This window comes from Polypterus senegalus, chromosome 15 (genome assembly GCF_016835505.1).
Source record: "Polypterus senegalus isolate Bchr_013 chromosome 15, ASM1683550v1, whole genome shotgun sequence".
Lineage (NCBI taxonomy): Eukaryota > Metazoa > Chordata > Cladistia > Polypteriformes > Polypteridae > Polypterus > Polypterus senegalus.
Genome location: NC_053168.1, coordinates 2,726,059 through 2,751,998, shown reverse-complemented (window position 1 = coordinate 2,751,998; position 25,940 = coordinate 2,726,059). Strand labels below are relative to the sequence as shown.

The following is a 25,940-nucleotide window of genomic DNA, read 5'->3' as shown; positions in this document are numbered from 1 at the left end:
CAGACATTTCATGTTGATTTCTGTGTGACGCCATTGCTTTTCAGAAACCTTTGTTTGTTGGAAAAAATATTCAGCCCTCAAAGAGTTAAAGGCAGAAAGGAAAATTGTTAGGCGTGACCTTGAGCTCAGCTTTTAGCTTCTGACACTATTTGCATTGGGCTCCACCCTAAGCCATTTATTCTTCTTCACTGCACTTCTTCTTTCTTCTTCTTCCTGGTTGGTCTCATGGCCTTTGAACCCCTGCAGATTTTGTTTGTTTGTTTTTTTTTTTGTTCTCCATCCCTCTGGAGGTTCTTTTTTGTTTTTTCTGTCCTACTGGCCATCGGACCTTACTTTATTCTTTGTTACTTAGTATCGCCTAATGTTATGTTTATATTTTTCTTTTTAGTAAACTTTTCTTTCCTCATCTTGTAAAGCACTTTGAGCTAAATCATTTGTATGAAAACGTGCGACAGAAATAGAAGGTTGTTGTGGTTGTTGTTCCTTATCCCCTCCTTCTCTTGAATTGAGTCTTGCCTATAAAGCTCCACTTACCTGCATTGGGATTGGCCCTTAGCCCGCCCTTTTCCTGCATTGGACCTCATCCTTTATTCTTCCTTTTGTCAGCATTTGTTCCACCCTTAGCACTTTTACCTGCGTTGGATTCCACACTTTAGAGCCCCCCCCCCACCATGCCTGTGTTAGGTACCAGCCTAAGCCCCTCCTTCTTTTTCATTAGATGTCACCCTTAGCCTCTTTCTGCACTAGACCTGCCCAGAGTGTTTCTTTAGCCTGCACTGAGCTCTGGACTTTAGTCCCTCCCACTCCCTGTATTGAGCTCCAACCTTAGCCCCTCCTTTTCCTTCATTGGACATCTTTGTTAGCCCCTCCTTCTCTTGCATTGGACTGTGCCTGTAAAGCTCCTTTTTCCTCCATTGGATTCTTCCATTAGTCGCAGCCACTGTCTGTTTTGGGCTCTGCCCTTATCCCCCTTCTTTTCCTGCACCATGTAGCAGTGCTACGGACTAGGGAACTGCATATCCTAGCTGTCCCTTGAGTGTTACACTATTGGACAGTTTCAAGCGATGCAGGAAAGAAGGTGGGCTCTTTAAATGCAGGGACCGGCAAAATGCAAAAAAAAAGAAAAGAAAAAAAAGGAGCCCATTGTTTGTCTGTCAGAGCTGTCGTCATTTCACCCATACGTCGTTGTCCTGGATTACTGTCTTGATTGGATATAAATTCTGTCTTTGTGCTTCGTTGGAGGGAGCACTCATACGTACTTTATCCCAAACCGCTTCAGAAAGGGTAGGACAAACTTTATATTCACCTCTCCGAACAGTTCACAGGATCGGCCCCTCTCCCAACTTTAATTTATCCAATACATGGGATTGGTTTATGGACATTTATTGTTGTGTGTTGTATTTGTTATCACTGTAGGGGAAGGGCCAGGTTATCTTCTTATTTGTTGTTTATATTTCCTTTCGGATTTCCTTTTTCCTTCAGTTAGATGATGAGCTCCATGTTAGTGAGGACATCTGCCTGATCCTGGAAAACATTAGTGAAAGAGGCCTTATTTTAGCAGTGTGTTATAGACCACCCAATGTGGACAGTAATATCAACACACATCTTTTTAGTAATATTTAAAAGGTAAGTTTACAGGGAGATATTATAGTCATGGCGGACTTTAATTATCCAAATATTGACTGGGATAACCTTACAGATGGAGGAGTTTTTAGAAGTAATCAGCGACTGTTTGTTAACACAGCATGTTAAAGAGCCGACACGGGATGAAGCCTGTCTGGATTTAGGATTCTGTAATAATCAGGATAGAATTGAGGGTGTAGATGTGATTGGACCACTAGGGTCATGTGACCAGAATGGAATACAATTCTCAGTATTTAGTAAGAGTACAGATGTAAAGACTAAAATTGTTAAGTTGAACTTTGGTAGGCTAATTTTGAGCAGATGCGACAAAGTCTAAGTAGGATAGACTGGGATAAGACAGTCGAGGAGCAGTGCAGCAGGTTTAAAAATGTGTTACATGTAACAGACCTACATTTGGAATTAATAGGAAGCTAAAAAAAACTCCACGATGGATTAATAAAGATTTAAAAAAGAAGTTGCAAAGGAAAAACCTGCTGTATAAGGCATATAAGACTAATGACTGCAAAGTGAATCGTAGGGCGTATGAGAACATGAGGGCAACCATTAAGAAGGAGATCAGAGAGGCTAAAAGACAGTTGGAGAGGAAAATAGCAGATAAGGAGAAAGAAGACCCCAAGAGATTCTTAATAGTAAAAGAACAGACGAGGAGGAGGTGAAGTGCATCAGGAATAGTAAAGGAGAATTAAAAGATACAGACGATGAAATAGCAGATGCCCTAAACTTACATTTTTCTGAGGTGTTCACAAGTGAGCAAGTGGATAACCTCAGAGCAGTAACAGGGACTACTAAGGAGGGACTGAGGGATTTGGAAATTGTAAAAGGAGAAGAGCTGCTCAGATTAAATAAGATGAAATCAAACAAATCACCAGGACCAGATAATATTTATCCTCATGTTCTTAAGGAGGCTAGCGAGTTCAGATATAAACGCTTGACACAGATTTTTAGGAAGTCACTGCGCACTGGAGAGATTCCGAAGGACTGGAAAATGGCAAATATCATCCCATTATATAAAAAGGGTGATGGGGCAGAGCCAAGCAACTATAGGCCAGTAAGCTTAACATGAAACATCACAGGAAAATTAATGGAAGGAATTATTAAGGATAAGATTGAGCAACACATGACAAGGACAGGAGTTATTAGGAACAGTCAGCGTGGGCTCAGAAGAGGGAGGTCGTGTTTTACTAACAGGCTGGAATTCTATGAGGAGGCAACAAAAGGATACAATCAAAGTGGAGCAGATGAGATTATGTATCTGGACTTTTGGAAAACTTTTGATAAGGTGCCACATGAGAGGTTGGGCATCAAATTAAAGAAGTGGCAGTTCAGGGTGGTGATCCTCACAGAAGGGCTTGGGCAGATTTGTGGCAGATGAAATTTAATGTCAGTAAATGTAAAGTATTACATATAGGAAGTAAAAATATTAGGTTTGAATACACAATGGGTGGTCGGAAAATCGAGAGTCCACCTTATGAGAAGGATTTAGGAGTCATAGTGGACTCTAAGCTATCGACTTCCCGACAGTGTTCAGAAGCCATTAAGAAGGCTAACTGAATGTCAGGTTATATTGCGCCTACATTGATGGATTAAAAGCCAGAAGTCCACATGGCCGTCATCATCAAGTTCTTCCATGAGAACCCTGAATACCATGAGGACTGATTGAGGTCATTTATGTGAGGTAGAATGCCTAGAGGGGGTTGGTCAGGTGGTCTTATGGCCCCCTGCAGATTTTATTTTTTTCTGGAGTTTTTTTTGTTTGTTTTTTCTGTCCTCCCTGGCCATCAGACCTTACTTTTTTCTATGTTAATTGGTGTTCCCTTATTCTAGTTTTTATTTATTTTCTCTTTTTTCTCTTTCTTCATCATGTAAAGAACTTTGAGCTACATAATTTGTATGAAAATGTGCTCTAGAAATAAATGTTGTTGTTGTTGTTGATGTGTGGTGTTCAAGTCACAGGAGGTTCTGCTAAAGCTTTATAACACACTGGTGAGGCCTCATCTGGAGTCCTGTGTGCAGTTTTGGTCTCCAGGCTACAAAAAGGACATAACAGCACAAGAGAAGGTCCAGAGAAGAGCGACTCGGCTTAAATTCAGGGCTACAGGGGATGAGTTATGAGGAAAGATTAAAAGAGCTGAGCCTTTACAGTTTAAGCAAAAGGAGATTAAGAGGAGACCTGACTGAAGTGTTTAAGATTATGAAGGACATTAGTCCAGTGGATCGAGACGGTGACTTTAAAATAAGTTCATCAAGAACACAGGGACACAGTTGGAAACTTGTGAAGGGTGAATTTCACACAAACATTAGGACATTTTTCTTACACAAAGAACGATTGAAAAAGCTACCAAGTAGACAGTTAGACTTTAGGGACTTTCTAAACTCAAGAGGGTGTTTTTTTAGAAGAATTAGGTGAATAGAACTGGTGAGCCCAGCAGACCCCTGTGACCCTGTATTCGGGTTCAGCGGGTTAGAAAATGGATGGATGGATGGATGGATGGACTGGTGAGCCTTGTTGGGCAGAATGGCCTGTTCTCATTCACATTGTTCTAATGTTCATTAATATATCGCTCAGTTATTTATTTGATTTGCTGTATTCCGTGTCTCTGTGTGTGAGCGGTGCAAGTCATGCCAAGGCAGGGTGCGTTCCTGGGAGCCGCTCCAGACTGCTACAACTGCTACTGACTCCACCCTTAATTCTTCCTGTTGTCGGCATCTCTTCCACCCTTAGCCCTTCCTTTTACCTTCATTGGATTCCAAGCCTAAAGCCTGTGTTAAGCTCCACTCTTAGCCCCTCCTTCTCCTGAACTGGACTCTGCCCACAATGTTTCTTGGACTCTGACTTTGGCCCCTCCTACTCTCTTCATTAGGCTCCACCCTTATTTCTTCCTTTTCCTGCATTGGACCCTTCCATTAACTGTTCCTTTTGTCAGCATTCACTCCATCCTTAGCCTGTATTAGACTCCCCACTAGGCACCCACCTGCCTCCACCCTAAGACCCTCCTTCTTCATCCTTACCTCCAGTTTCTCTATCTTCGGATTCTGCCCATATTGTTTCTTTTGCCTGTACTGGACTCCACCTCAGCTCCTCCCACTGTCTGTATTAGGCTCCACCTTTAGCTCCTTCTCCTTCAATGTTCTTCCTGCTTAGCTTCTTCCACTACCTGCATCAGGTTCTTCCCGACTCCCTGCCTTATTCTGCATTGGACTCTTCCCACTGCTTATATTGAGCTCCACCCTTAGCCCCTTCCTTTTTCCCTGTCCATCTTGTCAGTGCCTGTAGTCACATGATGGGAGTGGGTACTGAAAATATAAGGAGGAATAAAAGACAGAGCCCAAGGCCACAAGGGAAAGAAATGAATGAAAGAATATCTCAGTGCAATCCAAAGTGACAACACAAAGCACCTGACGTGACAGCACCTGCAGTACATGGACAGGAGAGGTCTGCAGATCCTGAGAGCTCCTCATTATGATAATAATCATTCCCCACTTTTACTGTATGTAGAGTGTTTCTCACCTCTCAAAGCACTTTACATACTAAGTGAGGTGCCACTTCAGCACTCACCTGAATGTTGCAACGGCAGCCATTTTTGTGCCAGTACACTCACCACACATTAGCTATTAGGTGGTGAAGTGGTAAGAGGGAGACAATTAGAGACACAGGGTGATTAGGGGGGCACAATGACTAGGCAGTGGAGGGCAATTTAGCCCCGTGAAGGGTAGCAAATCATCTTCTTTTTCCTCTTTTATTTACAGGGAAAGAAAGGTGATCACGGCCCACCTGGACATCGAGGAGAAAAGGTAAGCCCTTCCACAACCCATACATCTTAATGTCCTATCCTCACTGCAGAGTCACCCACATATGTTTAAATACACAACATTAAAAATGTCACTGTCTAACACAAAATGACCAGCCTTCTTACAGAGAAACTCAGACTTTACTTGGAAACCAATCTGTTGCAAGATGTACTTGTTCAATCTTCGTAAGTAGATAATGTTCAAACAGGACCATCCCAGGATTGAACAGAATCAAAGAGAAGGAGATCCTGGATCATACGAGGGCGTAGTGACTGGCTGACTAACTCCGAGGACTATGAGCAACAGGACAAGCAAGGTGTACACTCAAAGTCGTGGCTGTGCTCGTCTGTGGTGGAAATGAGTTGCCCACAATTACTGCGCGAAGTGTCCGCTTCAGTTCAACAAGTTCAGAATTCATCATCTAATGTGTCTACTGTCACTCTACTGACAATTCACCAATCAAAATACAGTACTGGCTAGAGCCCGCCCTCTCAGCTTTAATGGGTGAAAATGAGCTCTGCATTTCCAGGCAGATTTCATGTTGCGTGCGACATGTGACTGAAATAAATAAAAAAGAAGCACAATACTCATTCATCCATCATCCAACCTGCTATATCCTAACTACAGGGTCATGGGGGTCTGTTGGAGCCAATCCCAGCCAGCACAGGGCGCAAGGCAGGAAACAAACCCCGGGCAGGAGGCCAGCCCACCGCAGCAATACATATACTGTTTATCATAATGCATTTAAGTATTTATCCATACGTGTCATTTTCTTCTTATTTATTTATCATCACATTTCACAATACATTTATTTATTTGCCTATTTGCTTCTTTAACTTTGTTCTAAATATTCCCCCAGTCGCCATACCTCATTGCACGTTCGCTGGTGCTGATATCGGTGAATTTTCTACAAACCGGATTCCAAAAAAGTTGGGACACTATACAAATCGTGAATAAAAACTGAATGCAATGATGTGGAGGTGCCAACTTCTAATATTTTATTCAGAATAGAACATCAATCACGGAACAAAAGTTTAAACTGAGAAAATGTATCATTTTAAGGGAAAAATATGTTGATTCAGAATTTCAACAAATCCCAAAAAGTTGGGACAAGGCCATTTTCACCACTGTGTGGCATCTCCCCTTCTTCTTACAACACTCAACAGACGTCTGGGGACCGAGGAGACCAGTTTCTCAAGTTTAGAAATAGGAATGCTCTCCCATTCTTGTCTAATACAGGCCTCTAACTGTTCAATCGTCTTGGGCCTTCTTTGTCGCACCTTCCTCTTTATGATGCGCCAAATGTTCTCTATAGGTGAAAGATCTGGACTGCAGACTGGCCATTTCAGTACCCGGATCCTTCTCCTACGCAGCCATGATGTTGTGATTGATGCAGAATGTGGTCTGGCATTATCTTGTTGAAAAATGCATGAAAGAGATGACGTCTGGATGGGAGCATATGTTGTTCTAGAACCTGAATATATTTTTCTGCATTGATGGTGCCTTTCCAGACATGCAAGCTGCCCATGCCACACGCACTCATGCAACCCCATACCATCAGAGATGCAGGCTTCTGAACTGAGCGTTGATAACAACTTGGGTTGTCCTTGTCCTCTTTGGTCCGGATGACATGGCGTCCCAGATTTCCAAAAAGAACTTGAATCGTGACTCGCCTGACCACAGAACAGTCTTCCATTTTGCCACACTCCATTTTAAATGATCCCTGGCCCAGTGACAACGCCTGAGCTTGTGGATCTTGCTTAGAAATGGCTTCTTCTTTGCACTGTAGAGTTTCAGCTGGCAACGGGATGGCACGGTGGATTGTGTTCACTGACAATGGTTTCTGGAAGTATTCCTGAGCCCATTCTGTGATTTCCTTTACAGTAGCATTCCTGTTTGTGGTGCAGTGTCGCTTAAGGGCCCGGAGATCACGGGCATCCAGTATGGTTTTACGGCCTTGACCCTTACGCACAGAGATTGTTCCAGATTCTCTGAATCTTCGGATGATGTTATGCACAGTTGATGATGATAGATGCAAAGTCTTTGCAATTTTTCGCTGGGTAACACCTTTCTGATATTGCTCCACTATCTTTCTGCGCAACATTGTGGGAATTGGTGATCTTCTACCCATCTTGGCTTCTGAGAGACACTGCCACTCTGAGAAGCTCTTTTTATACCCAATCATGTTGCCAATTGACCTAATAAGTGTTAATTGGTCTTCCAGCTCTTCGTTATGCTCAAATTTACTTTTTCCAGCCTCTTATTGCTACTTGTCCCAACTTTTTTGGGATTTGTTGACACCGTGAAATTTTGAATCAACATATTTTTCCTTTAAAATGATACATTTACTCGGATTAAACGTCTGATCTGTCATCTACGTTCTATTACAAATAAAATATTGACATTTGCCATCTCCACATCATTGCATTCAGTTTTTATTCACAATTTGTTTAGTGTCCCAACTTTTTTGGAATCCGGTTTGTATAATGCTGTTGAGGATTCAAGCATCTCATGATACATCTCCACTGACGTAAACCGACAGGGGGGCTTCATCTTGCGTTAACTCAAATTTCCTGCAAAGATCAATATTTCTTTGTATTTGGGTGGTCTTTCATCGCTTGTTCACCAGCCTCTGGAGGGGTGAGAAGATGGGACAGTGGAACAGCAGAGATTGTTTTATAGTCATTCTACATAATTGTGTGTTTCTGTTTTTCTTACAGGGTAACAAAGGGTCTCCTGGCATCCGGGTACGCATTTTTATTATTTGATGTATGATCTCCATTTGGTAAAATTTGAAACAGAATGTTTCCATACCACAAAATAAGAAGAAGGTCAGTTTGCAGAAGCTTCTTCAAAATCCACACCCAATGTCTACAGAAGTACTAACACTAAAGAGAAACGACTTCTTCTGCACTTTTGAGCTAATTAATTAGAAAAGGCATAAATCTTATGAAGCAAGAAAAAGAACAAAAATTCATGTCACACCTGAACACATTTTGTAATTTCTGGATTGACACAACAAAGGCAGAAACTAAGAAATAAGAGCTTGTGTATTAAAGCCAGGGGTCCAGCTAAAAGCAGAAGGTGGTCAGAATGAACATCTGCAGTTAAAGTGGTCCGCAAGACAGAACTTGGGGACCACTTAGTTAGGCCTTTTATTACTAATTAGCACACAAGCAAACAGAAAATTGAAGTGGCAGCTCTGCCTTAACATGCAGTGTCACTTGTACCCGTGTCTGCACTGCTCCTCACAGACTGAATTTAAGGAACAAAAACACATAAATAAGGTGAAATGCAGTAAAAATGGTAAAAGAAAGAAAACCAGACTTCTTCGAAATGCAAATAAGAAAAGAATAAAGGCATCTAAACAGTGAGATTGAGGGGACAGAAGAGTGACCCACTGATTTGTGAAACTGGCTGGAATGAAAGCCTGCAGCCAAGGTGGTACCCCAGGACTGGACTTGGGAACCCCTGACCTTGGAGAAAACAAATATGGGCATGTGGAGTGCATGAAACCTTCACACAGTGAAGTGACCAGACTGGACACTGAAGCCAGTGTCCCCTTGAGTTGCTGTATGAGGCAGCCACCATAACCTGTGCCACAGTACACAACTATGTGTAGTCTTTTAGCTTTGTTATTTGAAGATGTCCATATTAATCTCCCTTTTTTCCTCATAGGGTTCAAGGGGAGCACCTGGACAAAAGGTGAGTGCAGCAACAGACCCTCCAATGTTATTACACTTATTTTATTCCTTCTAGGTGGTGTGGAATTGTATTTCATGTGCCATATACTGTTAGTTTAGCTTAGAAGTAACTGCAAACAACTGCAAACAGAAAATGTTGGCTCACTAATGACATGCATTGTGGTGCAGTTTTCAATTTTAGAGTTCTTTCTGCTTTTGCCCACACACAAGGTCAGCCTGCACTTGTTTACCAGATGCTTTGCCATGAGAAGGTGTTGTGATGACCTCTCTTAAAACATAAAATCCATCAGCGTTAATTGCGCAGACTGTTTTCCTGTAGACCCACAGTTATAAGTTATCTTCTTGCCCCATACTGTCATGATCACGTTTTGTGTGAATTCATTTGGTATTTTCTACATTGTCAACCCCATTTCAAATGGCACATAACAGAGGCATACGCAGTGCATTAGTCATTTCAGCAGGAGTAGAACATCACTAACATTTAAAGTAATGCATTTTATTACTACAAATGTTTGTGAAGCACCCTCTGTTGGAATGACAAATGCAATGCATTTTATTAAAACACGCATTACAAAATACATTCTAATAGATGGTGCACTGCAATTGTTGAAGTCTACGTTGATTACTGACTTATTATCTTAGATGGGTATCACAACTAGTACAATAATATTTATGTATTTATTCATTTGTGAAGCTTCTGCTAAAAAGCCAAATCTATCTATCTATCTATCTATCTATCTATCTATCTATCTATCTATCTATCTATCTATCTATCTATCTATCTATCATAAAGTGCCTTTCATATCTATCTATCTATCTATCTATCTATCTATCTATCTATCTATCTATCTATCTATCTATCTATCATAAAGTGCCTTTCATATCTATCTATCTATCTATCTATCTATCTATCTATCTATCTATCTATCTCATAGTGCCTTTCATATCTATCTATCTATCTATCTATTTATTTATCTATTATATAGTACCTTTCATATCTATCTATTTATCTATCTATCTATCTATTATATAGTGCCTTTCATATCTATCTGTCTATCTATTTATCTATTATATAGTGCCTTTCATATCTATCTATCTATCTATCTATCTATCTTTGTCCTAAGTGCATAATGAGCTCTTCCATTGTTTATGTTGTCTGATGTAAAGAAGCACACAAGTTATTTGATTCCTATCTGAGTTTTTTCACTTTTTTTTTTTTTGTCTTTTTCAGGGAGATAAAGGAGTCGCTGGGATTGACGGCAGACCTGGAGCCATGGTATGTATAGCATTTCTGACACTCTGATTAACAAGAAGGCGAAGTTCTTTTTAAGCTTGGCATCAAAAATTTGATACCTTGATGATCCTGTCCCCTCTTTTTTTGGCCTTATATACATCCCTCCTTCCGACCACATTCCCAAACTCTGAAGCAGCCCCTTGGAAGGAAAAGACGTCATGTCTCCTCATTCAATGGGCAGGCTATCCCACTCTGCCAAGTAGGTGCCCACTGACCTGCACTATTCATCATGATTGGTTTGCTCTCATGCTCTGTACTGGGAAGGTCCAGAAAAAAGACCCTCAGATTACCTGCTAAGTTGTCTGCTAATAGAGTCGAGTGAATTTTATATTTATACTTTTGAGTTTGCGTAGGCCGTGGATGTAGTGATGTGGAATGAGAAGAGGTCATGCGGCCCAACACAAGCCTGTTCATTATCTAAAGTAACATTAAGTTGAGATCTGAAGGTCCTGCTGTCCACCACACTACTTATTCCATGTGTCTGGGGTTCTTTGCGTGAAGAGAAATTTTGTAACATTTGTCCAGAATCTGCCCTTAACAAGTTTGTATCAGTGTCCCAGTGACATTGGGGTTTGTTTTTACTCTTCACATGTATAAGTTGTACAGTACATGTTTTAACCTGACTTCAAATTCGAGCTAGAAACTTAAGTGTTACTTTAATCTCTGTGCTTTACAGAAACACTCTCTTGTTATTTTAGAAACTCCTCTTTAAACTCTCTTATTGTGTGTTTCATGTTTTTTTTTAGGGTGAACTAGGAGTGCGGGGCTTACCAGGCTGTAAAGGAGATGAAGGACCAGACGTAAGTTTACAGAAAGTAGTGGCTGCTAAAGTTCTCATGGACCCTAAATCTCTGCGTAAATTTCCCTTGGGCTTGGATTGCGTCTTGCTTAGCTTTCCTGACTTGTACAGTTGTTTGCCAGAACTGACCAAGGGATGGTCTCCAGGCCTCGATGAACTCCTCATGGAGGTTTTCTTTTGGCCTCCCAACTTCCACCTTTCTTTCTAGCCAGTATTTTCCTACAGTATATCTTTTGCTGCTTGCTGTATAAATAACACATCCCATATTGCTAGTGGCTTCCACGTTTCCCCGACACGAACAACAGTTGCTGCCTTGTGAACTGTGCTTAGGAGGCGAACAGCTTTCTTGACCTTCCACTTGATCACAGCCTTTTGGCCACACAACTACCTGCACCCTGCTGAAGCTTCACATGAACAAATTCAGCAAGCATATCTTAGCGGTCATACAGTACCATATATCAGCATCAATTTCATTATCCATGTCAACATCTGATGGCCAATTCATATTGTCATCACTATCTCTTGATTCAGCTCTTCTTCTTCTTTCCGCTCCTCCTGTTAGGGTTCGCCACAGCAGATCATCTTCTTCCATATCGTCCTGTCTTCTGCATCTTGTTCTGTGACCCCCATCACTTGCATGTCCTCTCTCACCACATCCATAAACCTTCTCTTAGGCCTTCCTTTGTTCCTCTCACCTGGCAGCTCTGTCTTTAAAATCCTTCTCCCAATATACCCAGCATCTCTCCAAACCAACGCCATCTCGTCTCTCTGACTTTGTCTCCCCACCGTCCCACCTGAGCTGACCCTCTAATGTCCTCATTTCTAATCCTGTCCATCCTCGTCACACCCAATGCAAATCTTATCATCTTTAACTCTGCCACCTCCAGCTCTGTCTCCTGTGCCACCGACTCCAGCCCATATAACACAGCTGGTCTCACTACCATCCTGTAGACCTTGCCATTCACTCTTGCTGATATCCGTCTGTCTCGATTCACTCCTGACACTCTTCACCACCCTGCCTGCACTCTCTTCTTCACTTCTCTTCCACAATCCTCATTACTCTGTACTGTTGATCCCAAGTATTAAAACTCATCCACCTTCACCAACTCCACTCCCTCATCCTCACCACTCCACTGACCTCCATCTCATTCACACACATGTATTCTGTTTTGGTGGTCCTACTGACCTTCATTCCTCTCCTCTCCTCTGATATCTCCACCTCTCCAGGGTCTCATCAACCTGCTCCCTACTATCTCTTTAGATCTCAATGTCATCAGCAGACATCACAGTCCACGGGGACTCCTGTCTAATCTCGTCTGTCTGCCTGTCCATCACCATTGGAGAGAAGGGCTCAGAGCCGATTCCTGATGTCATCCCACCTCCGTTACTCCACCTCACTACGATCACACTCCTCTCATACATATCCTGTACCACTCTCACGTACTTCTCTGCCATTCTCGACTTCACCATACAATACCACAGCTCCTCTCGAGGCCCCCTGTCATTTGCTTTCTTCAGGTCCACAAAGACACAATGCAACTCCTTCTGACCTTCTCTAAACTTCTCCACCAAAACCCTCAGAGCAAACATCACATCTGTGGTGTTCTTTCCTGGCATAAAACCATCCTGCTGATCATCACCTCCCTTCCTAACCGAACTTCCATTATCACTATCACTTGATTCAACTAATGGTTCTATTTTACTTTGTTCTAAAATTGTCTTTACAGCTTCTCATTTACGTGGCTTTGTATTTTTTGGTTGAATACTAATGAGTTACCTTAGAGCCGGGCTGTCGAACTCCATTCCTGGATGGCCACAGCGGCTGCAGGATTTCATTCTAACCATCTTCTTATTTAGTGACCTCTGTTTGCTGCTAATTAGCTTCATTTTAATGAACTTGACTCAGGCCCCTAAGTTCTCTCTTTTTCCTTAATTAGAAGCCAAACAATAATGAGATACACAACAAGCCTCCACATGACCAGCTCGCCTGTGCCCATCACACAATCTTCTGAAAATAAAGGAAGGGCTCAGTAAGGCTGACCTCTCAGGTCACCAAAACATTTTGACGGTGTTCTTAGAAAATACAGAAAAATCAACAGATTTGGAAATGTCTGCTATGGCAGAATGAGAGCAGCAACAAGCTGTGGAATTAATTAACGGGCTTAATTAACAGCAAGAACCAGCTTCTCATTAAGAAATTGGTTGGAGTAATACTGGTTGGAATTTGAAGCCCCAATGTAGATGGCCATCTGTTGGCTTGTTTCACGTCTCATTTCTCTTTGGCTGCAATTTAATGAAGAAAAGAACCGATTCAGAGGACTGGATAATTAAAAACGGGGCTATTAAGATGAAGGGGAAAATGGGTCACTGATTAGGGAAAGGGTTAGAATGAAAACCTCCAGCCACTGTGGCCCTCCAGGCATGGAGTTCAACACCCCTGCCTTAAAGTGTCAAAACGCATAGAAATATTCAGGATTATTTTTTGAAGCTAAGGAGGTTAATCTGATTTTGTTGTCTTTAGGGAGATCCTGGCACTGCGGGTCAAAAAGGAGACCAAGGCTCATTTGGACTGAAAGGACAGAAGGTAAGTGCTTCCTGTTCAAATCTGTTATCCTCTAACACACATCAGGCTATCATAATTAATAGACTTGTGGCAAAAAAGGGACAAAATAGGGGAGCGCATCTCAAAATATCCTTAGCCAAACCAGCACTCACTTGGGATGAAACCCAAAAGCAGGCTTCACCCCCCAGGCAGCCTGACCCCAAAGTCAGCACGCAGGTTTCAACACCTGTACTGGTCCTAATGGAAGTCAGCACTTCCAAGTTTAAAATATCGACTTTAAATGTCTCAAATCTACAAAAAAATATCCTTAAAGAAAAGCTTAAAAACAAGGTCAATAAAGAATCTTAATGCACGAAGAAGATTAAACAGGTAGAACAATGAGAAAAGACAAAATAAGGGCAAAAAGGATTAGCTCCATTAGCTAAGTTTAAAATGAAGAAATGGCGTTTTTGCCGGTGTAACAACAGTTGCTAGTGATTGTCAGTCAGTCAGTCATTACCCAACCTACTATATCCTAACACAGGGTCACGGGGGTCTGCTGGAGCCAATCCCAGCCAGCATAGGGAGCAAGGCAGGAACAAATCCCCGGGCAGGGCGCCAGCCCACCACAGGGCACACACACACACACACCAAGGACAATTTAGGACCACCAATGCACCTAACCTGCATGTCTTGGAATGTGGGAGGAAACCCACGCTGACATGGGGAGAACATGCAAACTCCACCCAGGGAGGACTCGAGAAGCGAACCCAGGTCTCCTTACTGCAAGGCAGCAGCGCTACCACTGCGCCACCTTGGCTTTTAGTGATTGGGCACAGCTCATTTGTGATTCTGAACAAACATGGCGGGCAGGCAGTTTTCTGCTTTGTGCTGTCCAACTGCAGAACAATTATTTGAAAGATTGTCAGCGATTCTGCCGTGAAGCAAATGCTGCTGGCAAGGACTTCATCTCCCTATACAGGGAAATGTACGTTAAGTAGATGGATGGATGGATGGATGGAGGAGTGGACAGTCACCAGCTTTTGAAATCTCATCTGTAATTTATTAAGAGAAGACATCTGGCTGGCTGGCGAGGGTGCAGCATTTCCTCTCATCTGGAGCATGCAGCCTGAAAGCTTCCAGTTCCCCCAGTTTGTTTTGGATTGCTACGCGCTGCTCGCAGCTCTGTAATTCAGTTATCCGCACTCCATTTGTCATTGACGTGTCCTCCGGTCAGTCTTTCAGCTTGTTTTAATCACTCAGAGCACATGAAGCAGCTGTCTTTAATAAGAAAGAAAACTTGGTTTTGTAGACGGTGGTTGCGGCGGTGCTGCTGCCTCACAGATGCAGCATTCTGGGTTTGAACCCTGTGCCCGCTTGTTGTCTGGCACTGCAGTTTTTGTGCCACACCCCCAGAGACGTGCAGGTCATGTGAATTGGTCATTCCAATTTATGTGGGGTTGGGGGGGACGGACCCATGAACTGGCTCTCCGTCCAGGGTTGGTGTCTAATGTGCAACCAGCAAAGGGTCCAGCTCCCTGTGACCCTGAACAGGACGTGATAGTAGCATATAATCAAATCTAATATATTAAGCTGTTTGTGTGCTTGTCTGGAGTGCAGATCCACAATGCTGGACGTCTCTCCACCAAATTGTTCGCCGCTTCCCCATTTCTGTATTGGGAAGTATTTTCATTCCAAAATGTAGTCAGTGCCACCACCGCGGGCAGCGCCAGTGTAGGCCAAACCACACTGTTGTCTCTGCCAAATTGTGCACAGATTCCCCATTTGCACCAGGGGACGGCCACAGGCTTTATTTCATTCCAAAATTTGATCGCGGCTGTGCTTTATTTTGAGAAGTGCCCCTAGGAGTCATTTTTGGGGACTTGATTTGGGACCAACATTTTTCCCCCTGATGAATTTAGTTAGTGACTGTATTTGTAGTTTGATCCCCCCTCCCAACACCTCTGCTAGTAGAAATCATAAAGATGTGCTGGTCTGGGAGTGGGCCTGGTGATGAACTGGTACTCTGCCCAGTGTTAAGATAGACTCAGGTCCTCAGTTACACTCAACTAAGTCCAAATGTGATGTTCTGTCACGTTTTAATGTAATTTACATTAGAATAGTTCAGGGTGGTGGTAGTGCTGGAGTCGATCCTGGCAGCACTGGATGCAAAGAAGGAAAGAACCGCAGTACTCAGCAGGGCCAAGGCACACAAACAGAGATCCAGTTAAGAGTGTCCAGCAAACCTAACAACCTGTCTTTAGGGATGAGTGACCACTGCATCACCAGAGCCCTCCCAGGAAATTGTTATTAGTATTATTATTATTACTACAATGGTGTGCCATGCTGGATTTCCACTGAGCATAAACTAGGTGTCCAGGTTTTCAACAGACAAGTGTTCACACCTCACCTTCACAACAAAGTTGTATCTCACGAAGTCACACCTTTGCCCTATCTTATCATATAAATGTGCCCCATTTGTCAGAAAATCAGTTTTTGTAATCAGGTCCCAATCTGAAGTTATCAAAGTCACGTACGGTCTTCATCTATCATAAAGTCATGTCCCATCTTCAGATATTCTCATTAAGTCACGCAGGACCATCCTCGTAAAGTCACAGCCCACCCCCTATTATTATCAAGTAATTTAACACCTGCAGTTTTCATAAGGTCACATCCCGTCCTCAGTTGTCATAAAGACGCATCCCCGTCCTCTCTTATCACAGATGTGCCTCTTTTATAATGATCAGAGAGTCTCATCCTACCTTCAATGATCATAGTCACGCCTCCATCTGCAATTATAATTAATTCACACCCGGTCTTCAGTTATCATAAAGTCATGTAATCATCTTTATCATGAAGTTACACTGCATCTGCATCAGTCACATTGTCACACTCCGTACCCAACTATGGTAAAGTTACAAATCATCCTCAATTATCGTAAGGCCCTGCACTTATCATTAAGCCATGCACCATCATCATCATCATCATCAAGTCACAGGCCATCTTCTCTTATTATAAACTTATATAACATGTCCAGTTATCATATAGTAACAAAGTTACACCATCTTTAATTACTATAATGTCACCCCCCATAATCATATATGACAGTTTTACCCCATTGTCAATTATTGTAAGGCCACACCCCATCTTTAATGACCATAATGTCACACTTCATCCTCAATTATCATAAAGTACAATGCCATTTTCTATATTATAGTGTCATGTAACATCTTTAATTATCATAAGACCACCTCTAACCCTTAGATGTCATTAAATCACGTCCCCATCTTCTCTGATCATAGAGTTGTGATCCATTCTCAGTTACCATAAAGTTACACTCCATCTTCAAATAGTGTTAAGACTCCCTCCATCCTTCATTACCATAAGGCCACATCATATCTGTAAGTACCATAAGGTCACACCCCATTTTTAATTTACAATAAATCACAACCCATCTTTAATTACTATAAAGTCATGCCCCATCTTCAATTACCATCAATTCATATCCCCCACATCATGTCCCATACTCAACTATGACAAAGTCACACCCCATTCTCAATTATTGTAAGGTCATGCCCCATCTTCAATTACCATACATTCATATGACAATCCTCTCTTATCATACCTCAGTTATAATAAAGTTATATTGCGTCTTCAAATATTGTAGCCCCACTCCCCATCAGTAATTACTGTAAGTCCACACCCACTCTGTTATTATCATAAGGTCACTCACCATACTCAGTTATGACAAAGTCACACCCCAGTCTTAATTACTGTAAGGCCACACACCATCTTTAATTACATTAATGTCACGTCCCCATTCTCTCTTTTCATAGAGTTGTGACCCATTCTCAATAATCATAAAGTTACACCCTTCTCTTAATTATTGTAAGGCCACTCCCCCTGTAATTACCTCAATGTCTCACCCCACCCACCATAAGACCCTGCCCCATCTGTTGTTATCATAAAGTCACGCCCTGTACTCAACTATGACAAAGTCACACCCCATTCTGAATCACTGTAAGACCACACCCCATCTGTAATTACCATAAGGTCACACCCCATCTTCCTTTATCATAAAGCCACACCCACTATGTCTTCTGCTCTGCTGATTCATGCACCTGGAAGTCATTATAAAGATGTCTTGTTGCTATCAATATCCCACCACATTTTGGTTTGGACTTTTAAAAAATGTGTTCATTTCAGCTACTGACTCAAATCTGTTTTTGTTAAAGAAAGAAAGAGGAGTATCTAACAGACATAACCAGAAAGAATGAATGATCAGCTTCTTGGCATGTGAAGCCCCTGAGTCATTCCAAGTCCCATCATCATTCCTGAGTCATGTAGTCAGCAATGCATTAAACCCACGGCCTGCCGCTGACCGGCTACTGTACTTACTCTTCGATGGGTAAGACATTTATGAGTGACAGGACGGCATCAGGTGTGTCTCTCTGACGTCACTGACTCTTTGACATGTGTGTGAATCTTATTGCGTGTGATCATCGAGAGTGACAGACAAAGCCCAGGTGTTAATCTCCTCCTGACAGCTGAGACAGCGAATGCCAAATCAAAACAGACGAGCTGTGTGTGAAATATGAAGAGACATGACTACTGGAAATGTTTGTGCACGCATTAAGGATTAATCTTTGTGTTGATGCCTTCAACAAGCTGTCTAAACTTGGCCAGACAGCACAGACATTTGCAGAGTTCTTGATCGTTTTGGTGCTTGATTATCTTGTTTGGTCTGTGTGTGCCTGTTAATGGCTGAGTGACTGCAGTGGCCCCTGACCTCGCTACAGTCACTTGATGAAGTGCATGGCTCAAGATGTCAATCAGCCACACTAAACCAACAGACAGGAGCGCCAACCTCAAGTGTCATTGCTGCTGCTGCGTGGCATTGGCCGAACTGGAGGAGCAAACCAGTGAGGGGCTGACAGGTCAGGTGTGAAAGTCCCATCCTAGAGAGCCTCCACAGCTGCTGCTTTTTGTTTAGCCGTTTTCTTAATTAGTGAAATTTTTTTTTTAAGACAACAGATGACTCAAGGCCATCTACATCACTGTGTCCATCAGGCTTCAACATCTGTATCAGTAAAACATGTAAAGAGAAAGAAAAGAGAGGAGGGTCCGCAAATAACAGTCTGCATTGGGCCACTCAGCCATGGGATGGGGATGTCGGAAATGATGAGCTGCAAGAAGTGGCTTTCAATTAAGAAATCGTTGGGCCTGCAGGGACCGAGTCAGGGACCTCGAGACAACTTGTTTAGAATGCATTGAAAGAGAAAGCTCAGCAGGAGAGGTCTAGATGTTTTATAGTCCAAAACATCAGTAAGTCACACTGTCTATGTATCTATTATATAGCGCCTTCTCAATTTATCGACTTGTCTATTAAATTGTGCCTTTCGCAACCATCTCTGTTAAGTTTTCTATAGCACCTTTCATATCTAGCTATCAAATAATCATAAAGCGTCTTTCTCATCTATCTATCTATCTATCTATCTATCTATCTATCTATCTATCTATCTATCTATCTATTATATAGTGCCTTACACTATCTATCTATCTATCTATCTACTGCCTTTTATGTATGTCTAGTAACCTAATTTACCTGTTATATAGTGCATTTTATATATATCTTAAAATATTAAGTTTTGTAAGTCACCTTTGTTATCTCTCTGTCTAGACAGCTGTTATATAGTGCCTTTCACATTTATTTTTCTTAAGTTCAATATTTATATGTATCTCCTATGTAATACCTTTCACATCTGTCTATCTGTTATACATTGCCTTTTATATCTATCTATATATCTTAAGTTTTATTTAGTGCCTTTTTGATCTTTCTATTATGTAGTGCCTTCCGCATTTCAAAGGATTCATCACATCCTGGTCATTGCCTCTTCCAGCTTTTGCCATCGGGGAAAACATACAGAGCAATGAAAACCAGGACAAACTGCCTTAAAAACATCTATCCAGCTTACATTTTATATAGCCCCTTTTATGTGTATATCTGTTATATAGTGCTTTTCACATTTATTTATTATACAGTGCCTTTTACATCTCTCTCTATCTGTTATATAGTTCCATTCATATCTATCTATATATATCTTAGGTGTTATATAGCACCTCTCTTATCTCCCTGGCTATATAGCTATTATACAGGGTCTTTCAGATTTATCTCTCCACCACACTCTATATAAGTGGGTTTGGAAGATGGATGGATTCATGGAAGTTTTATATAGCAGCATTTTTAGCTTTCTTCCTGTTATATAGTGCCTTTTATATGGTGACCTTCACATTTATCTATAGTCGTTTTTATACGGTACCTCTCATGTATATCTGTCTCTTATATAGCGTTTTTAACATCTGTCTGAAGTTTTATATAGCACTCTTCATGACTATCTATTTATTATATAATGCCTTAAACATTTCTCTATGATAAGTTTTATAAAGCACCTTTCACATCTATCTGTTACGAAGTGCTTTTCCTATCTATCTGTCATTTATATAGCGCATTTCACATCCATCCATCTATCTTTCTGTCTGTTATATAGTGCCTTTCACCTCTCTGAATCACTGTGGTGTTGTATGCTTATGTGTTGAATGTCAGCACTGCTGTCTCATTGTTCCACTGTCCAGAGTTCAGCTCCTGGCCTGGTCTGTGGCCTGTGCATGTCCTCCATTGGTCCATCTCTATTTTGTTAGGTGACTTCCTGTCCTTCATATGTCACAGACACACACTTGAGGTTGACTGGCGGGTCTAAATTGGCCCATTGTGACCCCATGCTGTGCAGAGATGGTTCTCCTATTGCATGTGGCTTCACACTTGTATCAACACATCCAGTTCTGAATGAAAGCATGAAGGCCAGCCTGTCACCTCCTGAAGGTCTGAAACAGCAGTTTGGGTACAGGCTGTCCACACATGACACAGTCCACACCACTTGGGCTTTACGTCCTACACCAGTGACATTGCTGGTCAGACCTTTCCCTAACGATTTGTACGATGTTTCAAACTGTAGTTTCCTCAAAGCACTCACATGAAGGTGGTTTTTCTTCTAAACTATCCCCTTTAAGGTATGTGTGGCCTTCTACATGGCTACTCCATGTCATATTCCATAGCATCACAGTAAGGACCCCCTGACTGCCAGACATTGACCCAGTGCTGAGTTCTGCTAAAATCTGCTTTATTGTGACCGTCCAGACTGGACGGTGACTGAATGTCAAGGAGTGTGTGTCACCATCAGCTGTACTAATTGTTCTCTTTTTAAGGGCGATGGAGGTCCGCCTGGCTCTGCAGGATGGCCTGGTGTATCAGGATCAGCTGGACCCAAGGTAAGAAAGGTTTAGGTTTAGGTTTAGTTTATTTATATAGCACATTTACAACAGCCACACGACTGACCAAAGTGCTGTACATTTAGAAACATCAACATAAAATAGAAATATACGATTTAGCCAAAAGAAGCACAGCAGAAACACATAAAAATAATTTGTATAAATATATCTACACATACACACATCTAGGTAGGCAAAATAAAGCGTAGTAAGCCAGAGAAAACAGATGTGTTTTTAAAATAGATTTAATAATACAGTAATCCCTCGCTATATCGCACTTCGACTTTCGCGGTTTCACTCTATCGCGGATTTTATATGAAAGCATAACTAAATATATAACGCTGATTTTTCGCTGCTGCGGGTTCTGCGGACAATGTGTCTTTTTACTTCCTGTACATGCTTCCTCAGTTGGTTTGCCCAGTTGATTTCATACAAGGGACGCTATTGGCGTATGACTGAGAAGCTAACCAATCAGAGCACGCAGTTAAGTTCCTGCCTGCTGAATGCAGTGTTAACCAGGAAGTCTCGTCTCGCTCATTCAGCATCAACGTGTTTCGCTGTGTAAAGAGTTGTGCTCTTTTGTGTTTATCTTTGTGTGTAGTCAAGCCCTTCATTATGGCTCCAAAACGATCTGCTACTGCTTCAGGGGCCGTGCCCAAGCGCCAATGGAAGGTGTTAATGATTGCCGAAAAGGTAAACGTTTTGGATTTGTTGAAGGCTACGATTCTTTTATTTAAAAAGTAGGAAAGGAATATAAGATCTACGGCGCAGTGTCCTTTTAACCAGGGTGCAAAATGAGTTGTAAGTGGATGTAATAAGGCAGTAGTCCGGATGGAATCTGCTTTAGGGATTTGGATTGAAGAAGAACAACGGTGGTGCTTCACAATCGCCTGAAGTGGCTCCTTTAGGGGCTGTAACGCTCTCCTTTGTTGTGCAGTAAAATAAAACTCATTGTTATCGGACAAGTCATCGTGTGAGTCATTGTTGGTGAGTAACCATAATTAATTTTCTACTTACAGTACTTAGTACATGTACGTATGTTTAGTGTCACTGTACACACACATTTACTGTATACTGTTTTTGTTGCATTGCACGTATTTATTGCTGGTGGCCTGTCTATCGTAATGGCTGTAAAATATGTGATATCGGAGACACTCAATATCTTTAAAATAATATTTAGGTTTTACTGTATATAAACAGTGTGCTTACATACATAATTTCAATGAATCTTACCTAATATCTAAGAGAATACAAAGGGTTTATGCTGTATAACTGTGCGGGGAATATTTATAAACAGTGTGGGAGAGTTTCTAAGGGCTTAAAATATATAAAAATAACCATAGAAACATATGGTTTTTACTTTGCGGATTTTCACCTATCGCGGGGGGGTCTGGAACGCAACCCCCGCAATCGAGAAGGGATTACTGTAGTCAGACTAGGAGCCATTCGGAATTCAATAGGCAGATCATTCCAAAGACGGGGCCCAATTACCGAGAAAGCACGGTCACCTCTACTAGAGCTTGAGTCTGGAGTGTGGAATTAAAAGAAGGTTCTGATCACCGGATCTCAAACTTCTCAGGGGGGTATATTGGTGAAGCAATTCAGATAAATAGATGGGTGCTTGTTGGTGTAGTGTTTTAAAAACAAATAATAAGATTTTAAAATGTATTCCAAATTGAACAGGCAACCAATGAAGGGACTTCAGAAGTGGAGTCAAATGATCCATTTTCTTCTTTTTTAAAAGAAATTTAGCAGCTGCGTTCTGGACCAATTGAAGACGGACAATTTGGGATTTGGAGATGCCATAATAAAGAGAGTTGCAATAGTCGAGGCAAGATGTAATAAAAGCATGTATGGCCATCTCCAGGGTCTTGTCAGTGAGATAAGGTTTAATTTTAATAGAGAAAATAAAGTGAGAGACAACACAGAGCCTTGAGGAAGACCACAGGAGAGAGAGGACGTCGAGGAGGAGAAGTCTCCTAGCCTAACCACGTATTTCCTGTCAGATAAAAATGACTGAAACCATTTTAAAACTGTGCCAGAAAGACCCACCCAGGACTCTAGTCTATTTAGTAATATCAAATGATTAATAGTGTCGAAAGCAGCTGATAAATCTAATAGAACAAGGACCACAGAATCCCCCATATCAGTGGCTAAAAAGATGTCATTTAACACTTAAGAAAGATGAAGCATCCCATAATGTGTGTATTTAGTAGTGAATGGTAGTCACACTTAATGTAGAGGTCAGTGTGGTGGGTCTTAGAGGGGCCGGTATGCTGCCCCTCAGTCAGATCACTTGTATAATCCCAGTGTTGGGTTGGAAAAGACATCTGACGGGCTGGGCAACGCCAGGTGTGCAGATGGCATGAAATGAAAAAAAAAACAAAGGGAATGATGGCAGTGCAGAAAATAGGGAACCCCAGTGTTATCAGGCCACTGACAGATGTGCATAAATACGCACCCACATTAAGAGGGCATCACGCCATGTTGAGTAGGCACATGACATCCCTGGCTTAAGTGTCATTTATTTTCTTTTGGTTTTTACACTGTTATTATGATAATATTGCTATATAAATGCCTGTGAAAAAGTATTTGCCCCCCTGTTTTTGTATATTTGTCACAATGAATGGCTTCAGATCTTTAGAAAGACAGTTATGTTACAACCCCAATTCCACAAACATTTGGGACAGGATAGAAAATGTGTCTAAAACCAAAAGGAGCGGTTTGTGAATCCTCTTCACTTTGTGAATTTCAGTGTCTTTATTTAAATATCCACTCCCATGCTAACTGACACATGTAACACACTCATGTAACAAAACTGATACAGTTGAATGTTTGTCACCGTGTCACATCAGTATTTCTTTTGCTAACACTTATTAAGCATTTGGGCACTCAAGACACACGTTAGTTTAGTTTAACAAGTGCAATTTTCACCCATTCATCCATTTTGCAGGTCTTCAGTGGTCTGTAGCCTTCATAACGCCCGAAACAGGTCAGGCCTGCCAATCTCTTGTAATATAGGCACAATGTGGTTTGGTGTTGTCCTGCTGGAAAATGCAAGGATGTCCTTGGAGAAAAGGCATCTGGAAGGGAGCATATGTACAGTATCTCCTAAAATGTATTCATATCTTTCCTCATTGATGGCACTGACACATGGCCCTACTGTGATGATGATAATGGCTTTTGGACCACTCTGGCATGGAGAACACGACACCTGTTTTTTTTTTTTTTTACAAATTGGCCTGCAGTTCTTTTCTGCTAAAGTCACAGGTTGAGTGAAGTGGAGATCATGGGCTGGACACATCCGATTTTTACTTTTCCTTTATATGCCTTAGGAGTTTGTCATCATAGCCATCCCAGAATATAATTTGGCGCTGTCAGCATCTCAGAGTGCAGGTTCTTGGATACAATAACTCAACAGTGAATCACTCGATCCAAATGAAACTTGGCACCAGCATTAGAACTAGAAACACAGATCAACTTCTTTTCATTCATTCCAAATATTATTTTACTAGGCTCCAATTGCAGCAACAGTTGCTGAAGAAGAATATCACATTTTTCTGCAAAATCGTCCCTCTTCATTCCACATAAAATATCGATCTTCAGATTTCTGGCCAAAATCACACACAGCCTTGCTGAAGGAGAGTCATATGGAGGATACAATGAATTTTTATTAAAAAACCAGTAACGATGCACTGCTGTAACGATAGATAGATAGATAGATAGATAGATAGATAGATAGATAGATAGATAGATAGATAGATAGATAGATAGATAGATAGATAGATAGATAGATAGATAGATAGATAGATATTTTATTAATCCCAAGGGGAAATTCACAATAACAATAACGTGCAGTGAATACGCTTGACTTGAGGAATCCTAGTTTTCATCCTCTTTCTTTCTCCATTCATTTATCATTCGTTTGCTCAGAGGTTGATGCGCTTGTTGCTGTCTGAGCAGCTCTTCCTTTCTCCACCCTAGCGCCCCACTTCTTTTTCTCTTCTTTTGTCGGCATCTTTTCACGTTAAAACTGATGAAGTCAGGGTTTGTGTTGCAGTTGCTTAGTACGTTTTACTTAATTTTTCACTTAAGCTGGCACTTAAGTCTTCAATCTGCCTCCAGAAAGATTTAAGAATTAATTTTACAATAAAATCAAATAAAAAAAGAGGAATAAAAATCATCACCCCCGAAAGCAGATAGTAGATGTCACATAGTATTTGTGTACTAAATTTCAGGTCAATAGGTGAAACGGTTTGCCAGCTACAGGTGATTTAAAATCCTGGACTGACAAACGAACAGTCACGCTAGCGTATTATATAAGATATTCAGACAATTGAGAGGTGCAGTACCTGTAGATTCCAGCTATATGTGGCATAGTCGGCAGGATTCCAGGTGGTTAAGAATACACCCCTTCAGGGAGTTGCTTGAAGGGAAGACGGAAATGGCAGCGTCCCCATGTGGCCAGAGGATGAAAGGTGGCAGCCAGTAGCTGGTGTTATGAAACGGCATCTCCGGGAATTATTGTCAGAGACGAGAAAATACCAGAAGATGAGAATTGTAGTTAGGGCCAGGACAGGTCAAAACCAGAAGATCTAAAAGAAACATGAGCGAGTGCAGAACAGGGGCAAAGTCAGAAAGGAGAACTGAGACAAAACGTAGCACTTGGCCTAAATGAACTGCAAACAAACTAAAGCTCAAGATTGTTGAAGTTTACCCAACCAAGGGATACCAAAACATGATGGATATTCATATTTAAAGTGTAACCAGCACTTAGGTCACAAATGTGCTAATCTTGGTCACGTGACTCACCTCTTATGTTGCATAAATCAGTTTCACCTG

The 25,940-nt window shown here is 41.5% G+C and overlaps 1 protein-coding gene across 1 annotated transcript in view; it reads left to right on the top strand.

Annotated features, from left to right (window-relative positions):
- Window positions 1–25,940, top strand: part of LOC120516045 (collagen alpha-1(VI) chain-like) — a 137,317-nt gene that overhangs the window by 55,134 nt on the left and 56,243 nt on the right. Inside the window, exons 11-17 of the mRNA XM_039737480.1 lie at window positions 5,392–5,436; window positions 8,154–8,180; window positions 9,112–9,138; window positions 10,369–10,413; window positions 11,178–11,231; window positions 13,752–13,814; window positions 21,036–21,098. Coding sequence (XP_039593414.1) covers window positions 5,392–5,436; window positions 8,154–8,180; window positions 9,112–9,138; window positions 10,369–10,413; window positions 11,178–11,231; window positions 13,752–13,814; window positions 21,036–21,098 — 324 coding nt within the window. The remainder of the gene's footprint in view (window positions 1–5,391; window positions 5,437–8,153; window positions 8,181–9,111; window positions 9,139–10,368; window positions 10,414–11,177; window positions 11,232–13,751; window positions 13,815–21,035; window positions 21,099–25,940) is intronic.